Genomic DNA, 17,042 nt, shown 5'->3' on the forward strand with positions numbered 1-17,042 from the left:
TGCTGACAGTTCCATCATCTTGCAATATTATAAGGTTATTAGATCTTATACCCACAACAAAAGCATTTTTGCCACTGTCAGTGGCAACGCCACACGGTGTAGTAAGTGATCTATCATTAAAATTCAATGTACTGTTTCCAGCTGTAGTACAACAATTAACAGTATTTGAAATAGGCGCTGTGTAGTAGATTTTGTCATCGATCGTCGCGATATGAGACGCATTTATGTCACACTTGATTGTATTAAGTATAGTTCCTTTCATATCCAATACAACGATTCCTTCATTTTTCACCATAACATAAATCTTTCCATCGCTGTTTGATATCCCAGAACAGTTATTTTTGAATGTCACTGTTTTCAGAACTATCATATCATTTAAATCTCTAATCTCGATGTATTTCAGATCGTTATAGCAAACAGCGTTTTGGTTGGTATCTATTACTTGTCAGATTCCATGGCTTTCCAGAGACGGGTACATCACGGATAAAAAGACCGGTTTCACTATTCTCCATTAGAACATTCGTCCCAGCGTTGTCAGCAAACAATAAGTTACCATTGGCCAATATTCCACATCCTGAAATGTGCATTTCCCTTCCTCTTTGCTTAATTGTGATATTTTTTCGCAGTTGTAGCTTTGTATTTTGAACGGATATTCTAGTTGGTACTTTTATTTGGGCTTGGTCGATTTTAGAATCCTTAAATGGGCAGTTGATGGTACCTTCATCGACTTTTACACTAGCAAAGTAACCAACATCTTTCTGCAGTGGAGTAATACCCTGGTGTATCTCTATTTCTATGTCGTAATCCCTAACGGAAGATAAGGCTTTTGTAATGGACTTTACCTCGTCGTGTATTTCTATATTCATCTGATGTGTACTAAGAAATATATGTATGTTGGGAGCAAAACGTTTTAGTTGAGATGTTTGTTCCTGGAGGCGTTTAATTTCTTTTTCCATTTCATTCAGTTGTTTCTGTATTTTCCCATATTTTGATTTACAAGAAGTATGTGTTGTTGTCAACTCGTTCAATAATTTTCTTTCCAGATCATCTAAATGCCTATTTATAGTTTCCCTCGTATCAAAAATACGCTTCTTGATGATCTTTTCCTGTATTTCGATTCTTTCGGTTGCAGCCTCGCGTTCATTAAGACATGTTCGTATGTTAACTAATGTATCGGTAATTGTATGTTCCAAGTCCGCCACAGCAGTTGATGTCTTCGCATTTTGCGCTGCTTCTGCAACTGGAATTATGGAGTCGGATCAATGTGTATGTTTTGTTGAAAGGCATGCAATACTAATAGCTTTTTCGTGTGCTTTGCAATACAATTCCAGTTTAGATCCGTACTCCTCGCACTGAATAGACACATTCATATTTTCAATTTTATCGGTAGTCTTCGATTAGGACCAAATTGTGGTCTTTTGTTATTCTCAGTGACTTATGTGCTTTCTCACGAGCATTACAAAACCCTTCGTTGCAATCCGTGCACCATTTTTCTGCATTTCGTGTGTTCCCATCGTGTCAACAAGGTCCACACGGTATACATGAAGCCATTTATCTCAACATACCTGGTTATCAAAACTAGAGGCTCTCAAGAGCCTGTGTCGCTCACCTGTTACTGTATTTACTGATTTCGGGCATCTTGGTTGGTAGGCGGGGTCATTAGACACTTTTTTAAAATAGATACACTAGTAATGATTGTGGCCAAGTTTGGTTAATTTTGGCCCATAGTTTTAGAAAAGAAGATTTTTGTACAAGTTACAAAAATGACGAAAAGTTGTTCAAAAGTAAAATCACAAAAATACTGAACTCAGAGGAAAATCAATTCGGAAAGTCCATAATCACATGGCAAAATCAAATAACAAAACGCATCAAAAACGAATGGACAAGAACTGTCATATTCCTGACTTGGTACAGGCATTTTCAAATGTAGAAAATGGTGGATTGAACCTGGTTTTATAGCTAGCTAAACCTCTCACTTGTATGACAGTCGCATCGAATTCCATTATATAGTCACCGATGCGTGAACAAAACAAACAGACATAATAGGTAAAAATGTCAAAAATAGGGGTACAGCAGTCAACATTGTGTTATCATCTTAATCACTATAAAAACAACAAATGTAACGAAGAAGCACAAAAAGGCATACATCAAATTAACATCCTCATTTTGATTATATTATACGATTATATTTGTCTATGTAAAATGCACCCATCAAGGAAGGAGGGTATGGGTACTGGTGTAAAATTGCGCGTTTGAAATTCGCACAGGTAGACATGAAATAATTTTGTCGTTCAAAGTATGACGGGATGCATAAATACAGTCACGCAAAATAGATATAACAAACACTGACTTAGCAGTTAAAGTAATAATAATAAATATAAAATAATAGTGTGGTTCAAAGTATGACGTGATACATAAGTACAGAGTCACGTAAAATGTATATCACAAAAAAGTTGGTTAACAGTAAAAGTAATATTAATGAATAAAATAATTTTGTCATTCAAAGTATGACAAGATACATAGGTACAGATTCACATCATAAAATAATTTTGTCATTCAAAGTATGACAAGATACACAGGTACAGAGTCACATCATAAAATAATTTTGTCGTTCAAAGTATGATGGGATGCATAAGCACAGAGTTACGTCAAAAGGATATCTCAAAAAAACAGACAACAGTAAAAGTAATATTAATAAAGAAAAAAAAAAAAAAAAAAAAAAAAAAAAAAAAAAAAAAGAAAAAAAAAAAGGGAATAATATAACACGTAATTAAGATGATAAACAACGTCAGTACGCAAAATCTATACTTCAAGACCATCGTGTATTATTTGTGAAGTTGATACGGAATATTTATCAACAAGTTCTGGGTACCTTCCGATGAACTTTTTTAGAAAAAGGACGAGACGTTCTTTGACATACCCCTGGTTCATCAACTTTCTGCTCAGACACTGGTGACGTTTTACAAAGTCTGAGTAGGAGCTGCAAGCTCTTGAATACCGAATAAGTTGGGAAATGTATATTCCATATGCAGGTGAAGCTGGTATGTTGCTACTAAGGTGGGGGAAATTGATAATTTCAAAATCAAAATCGTCTCGTTTGTCATAGATTCTGGTACTAAGATGACTGTGTATGTCAAATTCGAGGTATAAGTCTAAAAATGAGGCGGATGAAGCCGTGTCTGTTGTCTCTTTAATTTCTAGTTCTGGTGGATATATTAATGGAACCCAATCAGAAAAGTTAGGATTGTTAATGGAAAGAACATCATCAATATATCTGAAAGTGAAATTAAATAACCTGGCTTCTTTGATCTTCTTGTTTTTGACAAGTGTCTGAAGGAACTCCGATTCATATGAAAACAAGAAGAGGTCAGCAAGGAGAGGCGCGCAGTTCGTTCCCATAGGAATGCCGACAGTTTGTTGAAAAAGTCTACCTCCAAACTCAACAAATATGTTGTCGATAAGAAACTCCAGCATACTGACCACTTGTTCTTTTGTGTAGCAGGTTTTACCTTTTTGTTTGTCACTATTAACGAAATATGCCTTATGAAATCCCAAAGTAATAAATTTATAGCGTATGCTACCATTTTTATGTTGAAAGGCATTGTGGATTATTTCTTTTAGGCGATTTTTCAATTTCACATGGGGAATGGTGGTATACAGGGTTGAAAAATCAAAAGTTTTGATAGAACTAATTTCAGAAATAGACCGAGATTTAAAATTGTCTAGAAGTTCTTTAGAATTTTTAAGAATCCACATATGGTTAATACCACTACGCGAGTAAACAGTTTCACAGTATTTCTGAAGACCCTCTTTCACTGCGGATAAAATTTTAGTCAATCTAAAGGGCAATAACTCCTTAAGGGGTCCTCTAACAATTTTAATCATGATGACTTATTTGTAGATCTTACTTTGCTGAACATTATTGCTGTTTACAGTTTATCTCTATCTATAATAGTATTCAAGATAATAACCAAAAACTGCAAAATTTCCTTAAAATTACCAATTTTAGGGCAGCAACCCAACAACGGAATGTCGGATTCATCTGAAAATTTGTGAGGGGATAATCTTATTCTGATGGACATTAAAATCTTAAAAGATTTTCCCTAAATGTCTTAGTTTCAAAGATATAAAGCAAAAACTGCATTTATCCACTATGTTTTCTAATTTTAGCCATGTTGGCCATTTTGTTTGGTAGGCGGTGTCATCAAACACATTTTTTAAACTATATACCACAAGGATAATTATGGCCAAGTTTGGTTTAATTTGGCCAAGCAGTTTCAGAGAAGAAGATTTTTGTACAAGTTGCAAAAAAAACCCCGAAAAGTTGTTAAAAATTGACTATAAAGGGCAATAACTCCTTCAGGGGTTGACTGACAATTTTGGTCATGTTGACTTATTTGTAGGTCTTACTTTGCTGAACATTATTGCTATTTACAGTTTATCTCTATCTATAATAGTATTCAAGATAATAACCAAAACTGCAAAATTTCCTTAAAATAACCAATTCAGGGGCAGCAACCCAACAACAGGTTGTCCGATTCGTCTGAAAATTTAAGGGCAGATAGATCTTGACCTGATCAACAATTTTACCCCATGTCAGATTTGCTCTAAATGCTTTGGTTTCAAAGATATAAGCCAATATATACATTTTACCCCTTTGTTCTATTTTTAGCCATGGCGGCCATCTTGGTTGGATGGCCAGGTCATCGGACATATTTTTTAAACTAGATACCCCAAGGATGATTGTGGCCAAGTTTGGTTAAATTTGGCCCAGTAGTTTCAGGGGAGAAGATTTTTGTAAAAGTTTACAGACGACGGACGCCGGACGCCAAGTGATGAGAAAAGCTCACTTGACCTTTCAGGTCAGGTGAGCTTAAAAAAAGAATACATTGAAAACAAAAAGTTTCTAAATATTTCATACGATTACTTTAATGTATCGCCATATCACACTCGAAATTAGTTTTAAGCATGCATGACCATCAATGCATCGAACAAATTGTTTAATCAATATATGGATTGTTTTCAAGACCAAATTTTGAACTCTGTCCTAGATACCCCTTATTTAGTAGTGGCATTCCAATTTCCCTATCCTTACTTTCAGTTGACCCGCTTTGCATATTTTTCTTGTTGTTTATCTGTTAATTTCCTCTTGGCTTCAAAGTGCATTGGATATTTCCCACTTTAAGGCAAGCAATAAGCCATCATTCAGCAATGAAATTTGACAGCGATTTTAATCCAACATGAGATCACCCAGTCTTACAGTTTTTGGATGGGTTCATGTGTCTAAGACTTTCACTTTTCTGTATATTGTTTTTTGTAAACTGTTGCAGGTTATCTTTTTTTTGTTTGGCTTTCACCTCTCTTTTCTTAAAAAAACAAAACTAACTTTTGATCTTTTTAATATCATTAAATGATTCATTATCACACATAACAAGGTGGTTTAAAATATACAATATTCTGACCATGGAAGTATCATAATGTCAACATAATACTTTAGTGATCTGACATAAAAATTATTATATTTAATTAACAAATATGTAGTTAAATACGACATATAAATCTTGAAGATATATCTTTTTACAAATGGTTTTGGGTTTGCAGATCTTGGTGGTATTTTTTATTTATTGTGAATATAACTTAAAATAACAAAATTAACAAATATACCATGTTCATCATTCAGAAGTGCACAGCAATTCATGTAAAAATAAAAATGAGAGACATAATGATCATTATAATATGCAAATGACGGTTTTGATGTGTGAACAAAATTATGAAAATGTTTTAGTAGAAGCAGCTTGTTGGCATGATCAGCAGCAATTGAAATTTGAATAAAGTAAATATTTATCCTACAAGGTAAATCATGACCATGCACTCTTAGGGTACAAATAGTATATATTTTTGGGAATTAAGTACAATAATACTTTTAATTCAGAAATCATTAAGAGTTAAAATTTGGTTATGCAGAAAACGTGACTGGTTGAGTATTGCAATAATTAGAACTCCAATTCTGATACATAAAACTGTATGCAGATTTTAGAGAAACCACAATAATTTATCTCCCATTTTCGTCTTTTCTCCAAAAATCAAATAATAATTGTACACACTAATTTCTGAATTTTCAGTAATAAAGTTACCTTCAACCTTCTGCTCTTATATTCTTAATGGTGTAATATAGGGTTATTGCATGAATATTGGGGAATATTGTCCCGAGTAGAATTTTATATTGCACGAGCTTGCGGGCTTATGTTCTACGAGGGACAATATTCCCAAATATTCATGCAATAACCCTTTTATTGTATAGCAATATAATATTTAAAGTAAAAATTGGTTTAAACTAAGATTTTGTCGTTAATGACGTCATGAATTTTGAAGATTTATTGCACTAGTGCAATATTAGAATTTATTGCGTGCTAACTTTTGGTTACTTTCTGTGGGAAATATTATATTGCTATACAATATTATCTATTATGCCTACAAATTTCAATACTTGATAAATATATTAATAAGTATCAAACAAGTCACAAATGTGTTATAATTTCATGAAAGCAATGGTTACCACCATAAAATCAAAATTATTGAAATCAATGTCATGGGCAGAAGAGTTGTTACAAATCACCTTCATATAACTGATTTCTTATCCATGGTTTAAAATTCGTGCATACTTTTCAGCTTTGCATTCATACGTAAATGTCAAAACATCTATTGCAAAGAGAATATTGCGAATAAAGACCATTAGCATGAATGATGTTCACATATTGGTATTTTAAGACTTTTTTTTTTTAACTATTTTAATGTGCAAACTTTTTGAGCCTAAATTGAAAACATGTACAGAGGACATAGTTTGCTTTTTACATCAAATCAGCTGATACCTACAAAACGAAATAACTACCATGTGATCCTTTTAATGATAACAGAAGACAGGAAGTCATATGGAAAACATGCAAAGGTGAAACTCAACTATGAAAACTCCTTTTACTGCTGTAAAAGAGAAAATTAAAGAAAGCTTCAGAAATATTAGTATTTAAAATTATGTGATAAATAACTGATTGTTGCAAACATTACATGTAAGCATTTAGTTTCATATGTACATGTATGAAAATTGTTTACAAATAGACAAGATTTCTCTTCTTTATTACACTAATAAATTCTTTCAATTTCACAACTGTGATTACCTTTCTTAAAAGAAGTTTATTTTAGGATAAAGAAGTCATCATAAAATGACATATGCTCACATAAATGTATATAAATGTGAACTGAAATGACGAAAAAGTGATTTGTATACTTATATAGTATATTTCAATGTTTAACTATATTTACAGAATGTCAATTTCAAAATGTGATCACAGCTTGATATTAAGACAATTAATATAAACCAAATTTAGATAGTTGCTTTATCTTCCGATACAATCTAACTGATAAAAAATAATGATCAACTTTGAATAAATAAAGCGAAAAAAAAAAACCTGTTTAATAATTGATGTACAAAAATCAGAAAAAAAATTACAGAGCAAGATAGCAGATGTTCAACTTTATGACTGAAAAATTTGTACCATAAAACTGAACTATCCAAATGGAGGAAACCTCTATATAACATTTATATGATTATTCTGACAGATAGAATTATGTCCCCTTTTAAGTTGATGAAGTAAAAAAATAATAGCGATTCTTTACTCTCTGTTAACACATCAGTGAACCCTATAATAAATTGAACTGAATGAACAAATTTTTACAAGAATAGTACTACAGGGGAGGAATAGCCTTTGATGATTTTTCACCAAAATGTTTATTCCCTAATGTGTCCTCTCAAAAATACAAGTCAACAAGAATGTGTCCCCAGTACACGGATGCCCAACTCTAACTATCATATTTTCTATGTTTAGTGGACCATTAAAATGGGGGGAAATCTCAATTTGGCATTACAATTAGAAAGATTATCATAGGGAACATGTGTACAAATTTTCAAGTTAATTGAACTTCAACTTTATCAAAAACTACCTTGACCAAAAACATTAACCTGAAGCAGGATGAACAAACAAACGGACTGATGAACAGACAAATGAATGAACGGACCCACAGACCAGAAAACATAATGCCCCTCTACTATTGTAGGTGGGGCATAAAAATAAAGAAAATTCAGTTAGGAGATAGTTTCAACAATTTACGAAAAATGTTTGCTCATTTGAAAAATAATTATCTCTCTTGTTCTTGGAAAAGTACTTGCCAATTCTTGGAAAACATATCAAATATAGAATGTAAATAGTACTAACATGTCCTAGAAATAGCCAATGCATAAAACGTTAAAATTATATATACAACTTCGATAAACAATATCACAGTCAAAGTTAAAACAAAGCAAAATATATATCATGTTCCAGGCAAGATCATTACATTACTTGAATCAATATCAATATGAAAAAATGCCATTCTTTTAGCTGAAAAAAGAGCTTCAGAGGAAATGAGACTAAAGTTATATTCAAGGCTGTGAAGAATATTACTATCTATGCAGATTAAGCATCAAAATAGTGAATTTTATGCCCTCTTTCATACAATCAAAAAAAATAATTCTGCTATAGTTCTTACACAAAAAAAAAATTGAAATATATTAGGTTCACAGAAAAATAATGCATGTAATGTACATTGAGGAATGGAGTCTGTGTTAAACCAGAATGTGTTATATGACATACCATTGAACAGTAAAATTTTAAAAACAGACAAACTACTCAAAAAGTTCTTTAAGTATTTATGTTAAGATAGCAGTCGTCTTAGATTTTTGATTGGCATTAAAATGCTTTTAATATCATGACGGTTCATGATAAAATCTACTTTCTATATAGTATAGTTAAAGTTACATTGTATTTTCAATGTACTGTGTATAAATTTGGGATCAGCAGGTTTGAAATGAGACATTACTCCAAAGTGTACAACAGGTTTTTCATAACAAATTTCCAATCATTCAAAAAAGCATTCATAATAGAACTTCTATGAGGAAAATATCAAATCTTGAATGAATATTGGAATGAATATTGCAGGTTTTATTCTGATAACAAAGATGCATTTATCACATAGATGTCCAACTGAGCATGCTTCATAGTAAGCATGAAATGGATAGTATGTAAAAATATAGCTTAATTCAAACAGAAAATGACCAATGACATATTTTATTACTGTGGGTCGGTCTAACCATCTAATTTGGTAAAAATAAAATTGTACAAATAAAAAATTGAACTGAATATTTACTTTAAAAACAAAAATTTATTTTAATCCTTTTAGGTAGCACAAACATGTTTGAAAAATGTTCAGACATAATTTTCATTCAAAAAGTTACATGCATACATGTATTTAATCAATTTTTGGAAACAAATATGGCCTGTCTGGCAGATGATATCAACAACATAAATTTATATCAAAATTTTCAAGGTTTGTGTATTTTCTAACAACATGATTCACTTTCAAATTTAGATGTAAAAGGCATAACAATTAATATAAATGTATATCATTTCTATTTTTAGTTGTAACAGCAATATAAATGCATTACAGTGTTCACCAAAAATGACTTGCAAGAGGTTAGTGGGACACACATGTTTCTATAGGGTAAAAGATAATTTAATATGGTTGCAAAACACATTTAAATTGAACCCCATCAGCACTTAAGATTTTTTTTCAGATTAAACAGGTTTTCAGTTTAGAAAGGTTAATTTCCTGATCAATTTTTATGCTCTGATACCTTTTTAACAAAAAATCATACAATTTACATTGATCATAAATTCGTAATTTATACTGATATTTTCATGACTTATGAGAAATTTTACATGTAAGATTTATGGTAAAAAGAGCAGTTTGTCTAAGTCTACATAAGTTACAAATTTAGCAAGGTTCAGTTGTGACCAGATTTACCATGATTTTGTAACATAAAAAGACAACTCACTTTAAATTTCACTGATTGATAAGTTGTTGTTTTTTTTTTATCTTACCAACATATAGAATTCAATTAACAAAAGGAATAACAAACAAAAATAACTAACTATATCAGTAATGAAAGCATGCATTTTACAATATTTCTGTATTTTGAATGTTTTCTAAATACATAAAAACTCTTTCTGTAATTTGAAAAAGATCTTACAATTTTTTATTCTTAAAGTCTTTGGAAAATTAAAAAAAAGTCGAACTGAGAACAGATACATTTACATACATGTTAACATTTTACAAATAATATGTGTCTGAGAAATAGTTATTTTGTATTCATATGCATCCACAGAAACATTTTTAATCAAATAGAATAAAATTTGTTTTCTCATGGTTTTTATTTTTAAATGAGATGATATGGTTTTCTCCCTTGTGGAATGTGCCACTCTGCTAAACATATTGCAAAGGTGCTGAAGACAAACAAGTCTGCTAACTTCATTTTAAAAAATGTTATCAGGGGAGATAATTTAAATTTACTCCCTTTGGCTCTTCAGACCAAAGAGGGTATTTTATTATCTGCCCTTGGAAATAAAGTTAGAGAAAATTATAGTTTTACTATTGCAGATATTTCCTTAAATAAAAATTCTTATCTATGAAAAATTCCTATGACAATGTTTTTTTGACGACCTTGACTACCAATTAGGGTCTTACAAAGGTCGGTAAAATTTCTTATACATAACATCAGAATTTGACCAGATAACCATATCATAATTCCCTGAAGCTTATCAAACAATATAGAAAAAAATATGAACAAATTAATAAAAATAATTTCAGAATATGGAATGGTTTTATATGGGTATACATACATATGATAAACATTTCATGTATATGAATATAATGTGTATATAAATATATCTATATGATATGTGTATTTACAAAGTTTTTCATTATTTCACTTCATTTATGGGAAGTTCTAATCACACCGTTTAATTGTCTTTGTTTTTCCATTGCAATGTATTTTTCCCCTGATAACTTTCCAGTTAACATCTGCTGTAGGAGTGTACAACTGGATTCTGCAGAACCAGATTGTTTGTCCGATAAAAATGGTGGAGAATAACCTCTAAGCATTTTTTCAAGTTCAGACATTGACTTAACGTTACGTAAACCCTTTGAAGGATTATTAGCAGCAAAATTAGGTGCAACACAAGTACTACTACTTCTGCCACTAGCCATCTGAGTAGTATTAATTTGTGCTTTATTTTGCTGATAGCTCTGCTGATTTGGAGGTGGCGCCATTCTAGACAACACCTGTTGACTGGCGCCATTATTAAGCAAAGAATGGCCATTTGTTTTCACATGATTGTTCACTATGTGATTCCCAATATTTCCTTGAGACATATTATTTCCACTGTTCATTTTTGCCAACATATTTCTATCCATATTGCCATTCATTCTATGGCCCACAAAATTCTGTTGGTTTTGAGAAGGATTCACACGGGGCATGTAATTATGCGATGGGGATCGGCCAGAATTCATTGTCAAGTTATTAAGGCCAATTGTACAAGCATGTGCTTGCGGATTTGGACTTTGTATGTTTGAAAACTCCCCCTGTGGGCTAGAAATGTTTGATTCGACTGACATTGGACTATTCAGATTTGAATAGCTTTGAGGCGGGCTCATAACGCTTGAGCCTGAAAGATACGAGTTTGGAGTGTCTGAATTACGAGTGAAATATTGTGGACTAGTTGGGAACATCGGTGGTGATGTATTTGACAACACTGGTTGTGAGTTCAGTAAAACTGACTGTGTATTTAGTACTGAATTTGGATTCTGAAGCATAGATTGGGAGATGAGAACTGGTTGGGTATTCGGCATTACTGTCTGTGTATTAGATATTACGATTTGAGTACTGGGCATCACTGTTTGTCCATTCATCATCACTATTTGTGAATTAGGAATAACTGTTTGTGAATTCTGAATCACTGTTTGTGAATTTGGTATGACAGTTTGTGAATTAGGTATCACTGTTTGTGTATTATTTTGAAGTGGTTGTGGACTTCCATAGGAATGCTGACTACCAGGTGATGCAATGCCACTACCATTCATTGATTGACAACCGATCCGACCAGAATGATCGTTTAGACCCTCCAAGTCTGGAAATAAACTGTCATGTCCGTACTGCATCATGACATCCTGTGACTGAATGTCGGCCATTGATTCGGCATATTGCATGCAGAAGTCTGAGATCTCTTTTGGTAATGCTTCAGTTAAAGTTGACGAGCTGCCAAGATTGCCATCATTAAATGAGCCAATTTGAATGTTTAAAAGTCCTGGTTTTGGAATTTCAAAGTTATTGCCAAGATTATTGCCACTCTCGAATTGATTTGACGGGTCTTGAAAAAAGGCAGTTCCTGATGGTCTACAGGTAAATTGAATCGGTTGATCCTCTACATCACTATCGTTTATCGGAAGTAGAGACAAAACTTGTGGACAGGATTTAATTCTTTGAAGAGATCTCTTTTTTGAGGAAGCCATCTGCGAAGAATGTCCCCTATTCCACTGAACATTATCAGCTAACTGTTGAATATTTTTGGCCATGTCACTTTCACTATCCAAACTTTCAATGAATTTTATCATTTCTTCATCATCAGCGCCATCTGGGTCTAACGAACTTGCACATTCCTGAACAACACTCATGGGAAAGTCATCATTTGTATCACCTCCGACACAATCATCAGATTCAAATTGTTTATGACTCATTGAACTTTCTGACAAAGGACTGGGATTGATACTAGAATAAGGGCTATAACTACTATGATATCCATTGTCACTATGGTGATCGGGGTTATCTCCCTTTGAAGAATCTTTGACCTTGACCGGTTTACTGGATATTTCCATTACTCCTGTACAGCTTAGACATTCTTTGTCCTCCTCCATTAATACTCGAACTCCCTCTTCTTCACTGAAAAATAGAATGAATCATTTGAGTAAAAACATGAAGGTAAAGAAAGTACAGAAATTTGTTTGAGGCCCTGAATTCAAAACATAAAAAAGTCAATATAATCTATAAACATCAGGTTCAATCCACCATTTTCTAAATTTGAAAATGCCTGTACCAAGTCAGGAATATGACAGTTGTTGTCCACTCGTTTGATGTGTTTTATCCTTTGATTTTGCTAGTTGATAAGGGACTTTCTGTTTTGAATTTTCCTTGGAGTTCAGTATTATTGTGATTTTACATTTTTCTTCCAAATAACATACTTTGATGTTTTTAGTCTGTAAGGCTTCAGTACTGTAGTTCTATCAAACTATAAGTATTGGTGCCTTCAAACTAATAAAAACTGCAAAAATAGACTAATTTTGAAATCTGGTAATAATTATTTAAATATTAGAATTGATATTCTATCATACCCCTTTCTTTAAAGAAACTGATCAGTTCTATAAGAGCATGTTGGAGTAAATAGGTTTTCTGCAGTTAAAACACAAGCCAAATAAAGAACTAACTTTTTTTATTTAAGTGGGCTAATTACTATACTTCATACCATTAAAGTCAGAAGTGCAAATTGCAATGATTGATGAAAATGCACTAATTTATATTAGCAAATATTCCAACCCAAAACTTTTTTTTCAACTTAATGACATTTTAAGTTCTCTCACCGCATTGTACCTGCAAAATCTGTTTTGTTTATTAATGTCTAAGACAATGCTCTTTGACACTTGAAATAGATTTAACAGACCTTCTATTAGGAATATATTTGCATATAATTAACCTAGATAATATCAGAAAATCTTTATCTTTCTGTAATATAAACTTTGTATAATTTTTTTACTTCAGGCACAAATATTGTAAATTCTCTTGATGCAGTTTTTAAAATATGCCTTTATGACTTGCTATGGATTCATTATTATTCATGGGGTATATTCATTTCTGTGACTTTCTTGGGTTTATTGACCCCTTTAACAATTAGCTTGTATGCACACCTTTCCAAAACATGAAATCTAGTATCTATGAAAATACAAAATAAAAGAAAAACAAAGGATATTGGGTATCTATCCATGACACAAAATCAGTAAAAATACACCAAAAACACACACAAAGCAAAGTCACAGTGCTTAGATTGCTGTTCTTCATCTTAGTGAGGCCTTTAACAATAAGTAAAAAAAACCTTTACATCATTCAACCATAAACGACCATAATCCATGTTAAAAATAGATCTAAAATTTCTACAACTCCCTCCCTTAACAGCATAGTTGAGAGTCATGAAAGGTTCCAGAGACACCAAAGAACCCATTTTATCTTAATTTTGATGGAAACAACAACACCTCTTCATCAATCATTTTTTTTTTGTTACACATCATAATTTTCCTTTTTTTTCAATTGGGGAATTTGGTGTTCATGGTAGTCTCATCCCTGAAAAGAATTAAAATAGCCTTGCAAGATGTCAGAATTATTTGGACTAGTGTTCATGGATTATATTTCGAAGCTTTTGTTAAAATTATTCCAAACCTTTTATGAGACTTGAGCAATTTAAAGCAAGACATATTGTCTGTTGTATAAAAATGCATATTGATTATAGATGTTTTAGGTTTCTGTGATGTTGCCTTGATGTCTTTTATATGTTTCATATTTTTTGTGCTGATGCCTCACTGATTTTTAAATGTACAAGGGTTGGGTTTTTTTTTGTGCCTTTTCCTCGCTGAATCATTGTTATATAACGGTATAATAGCCCCATTCAATTTTTTTATTCATACTGTTATAAATATTTTGTTATGAAATGATACAAAGACTAATTAATTTATCGTGACAAAGTCACCTAACATTTAAAAAATAAAAATTTACTGGTTCCACTTTCTGCACTAACTCAACTAATTATATACTCTAGTTCTGTTTTGTAAATTTGTGTATTGTAGCTATTTATCATTAAACCACAATTCTAAGTTTAAAAATTTGCAACGGTTAATTAATTGATTGATTTGTTGCAATTTTACACTTCAGCAGAACATACACAACTATATCAAAGACATAAACATAAAATAGATGATATAAGATCAGTCATATAATCTGGGTCAAAGTTCTACGCTTTTTAAGTTTATAATTTCTGCAGTGTCATCCCTTTCTAATTTAAACAACTTTATACCCATAAGTCAAGAAGTTCAAATTTCTGACTTTAAAAGATGATACCTGACAAGACCTAAGCTCACGACCTTAACAAATCATTTCAATGGCTTCTAGATAAGCACACTTTCATCTCAAAAGTTAGTCTTATGAATAATAATGATGGGAGTTAAAAATGAGCTAAACAAAAATGGCAGAAGTCACTAATGTCAAGACCAGATCAATTTAATTTGCTACTTTATGGCATAATGTCAAACACCTGTACTGAACTTGTCATGCAGTTCACTGACATGAAATGGAGTGCAATGTATTTTATGATTATGTAAACAATATATTAAGTAATTATAACTCAACAACTTAAATTTATAATAGGTGTTAATTTCACTTAATGGAAGGATTCTGATTGGTTGGTGAAACAGTCATGTGATGTATCTGACATCTACTACTAAGGGGTGTTTAACGACCTTGACTACCCATGAGGTTCACGCATGGAGGGTAATTGACTTTCACATTGTATACAGAAGAATTTTTTTTTTTTTATTTTCTATGATTAAAATTGAGAATGGAAATGGGGCATGTGTCAAGGAGACAACAACGATTGAAGAGCAGAAAACAGCTTAAGGCCACCAAATGCATTGGGTCTTGTTTTTCAAAATGATTTGAACTTTGTGTTTCTATTCTGTTTTTTAATGTGCTTTGAACTTTGAGTTAATTTTTAATTTCTTTTTAATTGATTTTAACTTTTGGGCCTTTTTTGATTATAGGACTTCAACTGTTCATTTCTTATACAATCTTGGCATTCAACCCTTGACTTTGAGAGTTCATGATGAAACTTTATTCAGAAATCGCTTTCGACACATACGATCATATAAAGTGATGTTATCTTTTTTTTCCAACTTTAAGCACGACTTAAAATTCAATACCTTAATCAATTTCTTTTTAAAAATTTCATCATGACAATGTTGGTTTTTTCATGTTAATTTAAGCCAAAGCGTAATTTTTTATATCAGCATTTCTAGCCATTCTCATAATAGATCATCCTGAACATGCATGAAATATTTGCCACTGAATGTTAAGGTAACTTAGGCAACAAACCATTGATCAATACTCAGAGAATTCTTTAATATTTTCTTTCATTACTTGGAGGTTGAAAGTCATTTCACCAGAAATTATCAAAATGCACCTGTCTATATTTTTCACACAGGAGACTTAAGAAAACGGAAGGACTTCAACAGTTTTCCCCTTCTATGATGAGTTTTGTGTACTGTTGTTTGTCTTTTGGTTGCTTTTTGTTTTTTTGTCATGAAATTGTCATTTTGTTTTCAACTTATAAGTTTAGTTATCCATTTTGGATCTTTCACCTTTATTTTTTAACTTTTTCACCACACTTTCCCTTTTGACTTCCTCACCATATTGAAAATCTATAATAAGGTGACATTACTGTGAGGCGAAAAAAATAAAAAATAATGTGCCATCACTGAGGCAAATTTTCATGCATACAACATTGTTGATCACAACAGTGCATACATTTCTAACCCAATCATTTGACTTGTGTGTGTAAAATGAGAAAGGAACAATCTTTGTATGTTGCTGTAGATGTTTCTTGTGTGATTTTATGTAAATATTTTTCATGCATAATCAATGCCAAAAGTTTAGAATTTAAAAATGTACAACAAGGTGTAAAAACAGGAAAAACACATAACCCCTAGGCTGATTTTTTGTGGCAAATGTTTTTACGTCTCAATAAACATTGGGCGTACTTTGATGCATATTGTAAGCATACTTTCTTTTTGAATGACGTACAAAAACATTAGTTTATGTTTTGTATTTTGAAACGATTTGTTACGGAAAAATCCACAGCTCTGCCAAGGAGCAGTTTCAATCAACTCCACTTTTACGAATTTAACTAAAATGTACACATTTTCAATATCCTAATTAACACCTGGCTAAGACAATATCACCAGTCCATCAATGTCCTTTATAAATGGTAAATAAATCAAGAAAAAGCCATTTCCCTTACTGG

At 31.9% G+C, this 17,042-nt stretch overlaps 1 protein-coding gene across 2 annotated transcripts in view; it reads right to left on the reverse strand.

Annotated features, from left to right (window-relative positions):
- Positions 1-5,382: 5,382 nt before the first annotated feature.
- LOC143069057 (uncharacterized) overlaps positions 5,383-17,042 on the reverse strand; it is an 82,558-nt gene continuing 70,898 nt past the window's right edge. For both annotated transcript variants that reach the window (XM_076243486.1, XM_076243487.1), the window contains one exon: positions 5,383-12,865. In XM_076243486.1, coding sequence (XP_076099601.1) covers positions 10,861-12,865 — 2,005 coding nt within the window. In that variant the 3' untranslated portion in view covers positions 5,383-10,860. The remainder of the gene's footprint in view (positions 12,866-17,042) is intronic.

Source organism: Mytilus galloprovincialis, chromosome 3 (assembly GCF_965363235.1).
Source record: "Mytilus galloprovincialis chromosome 3, xbMytGall1.hap1.1, whole genome shotgun sequence".
Taxonomy (NCBI): Eukaryota; Metazoa; Mollusca; class Bivalvia; order Mytilida; family Mytilidae; genus Mytilus; species Mytilus galloprovincialis.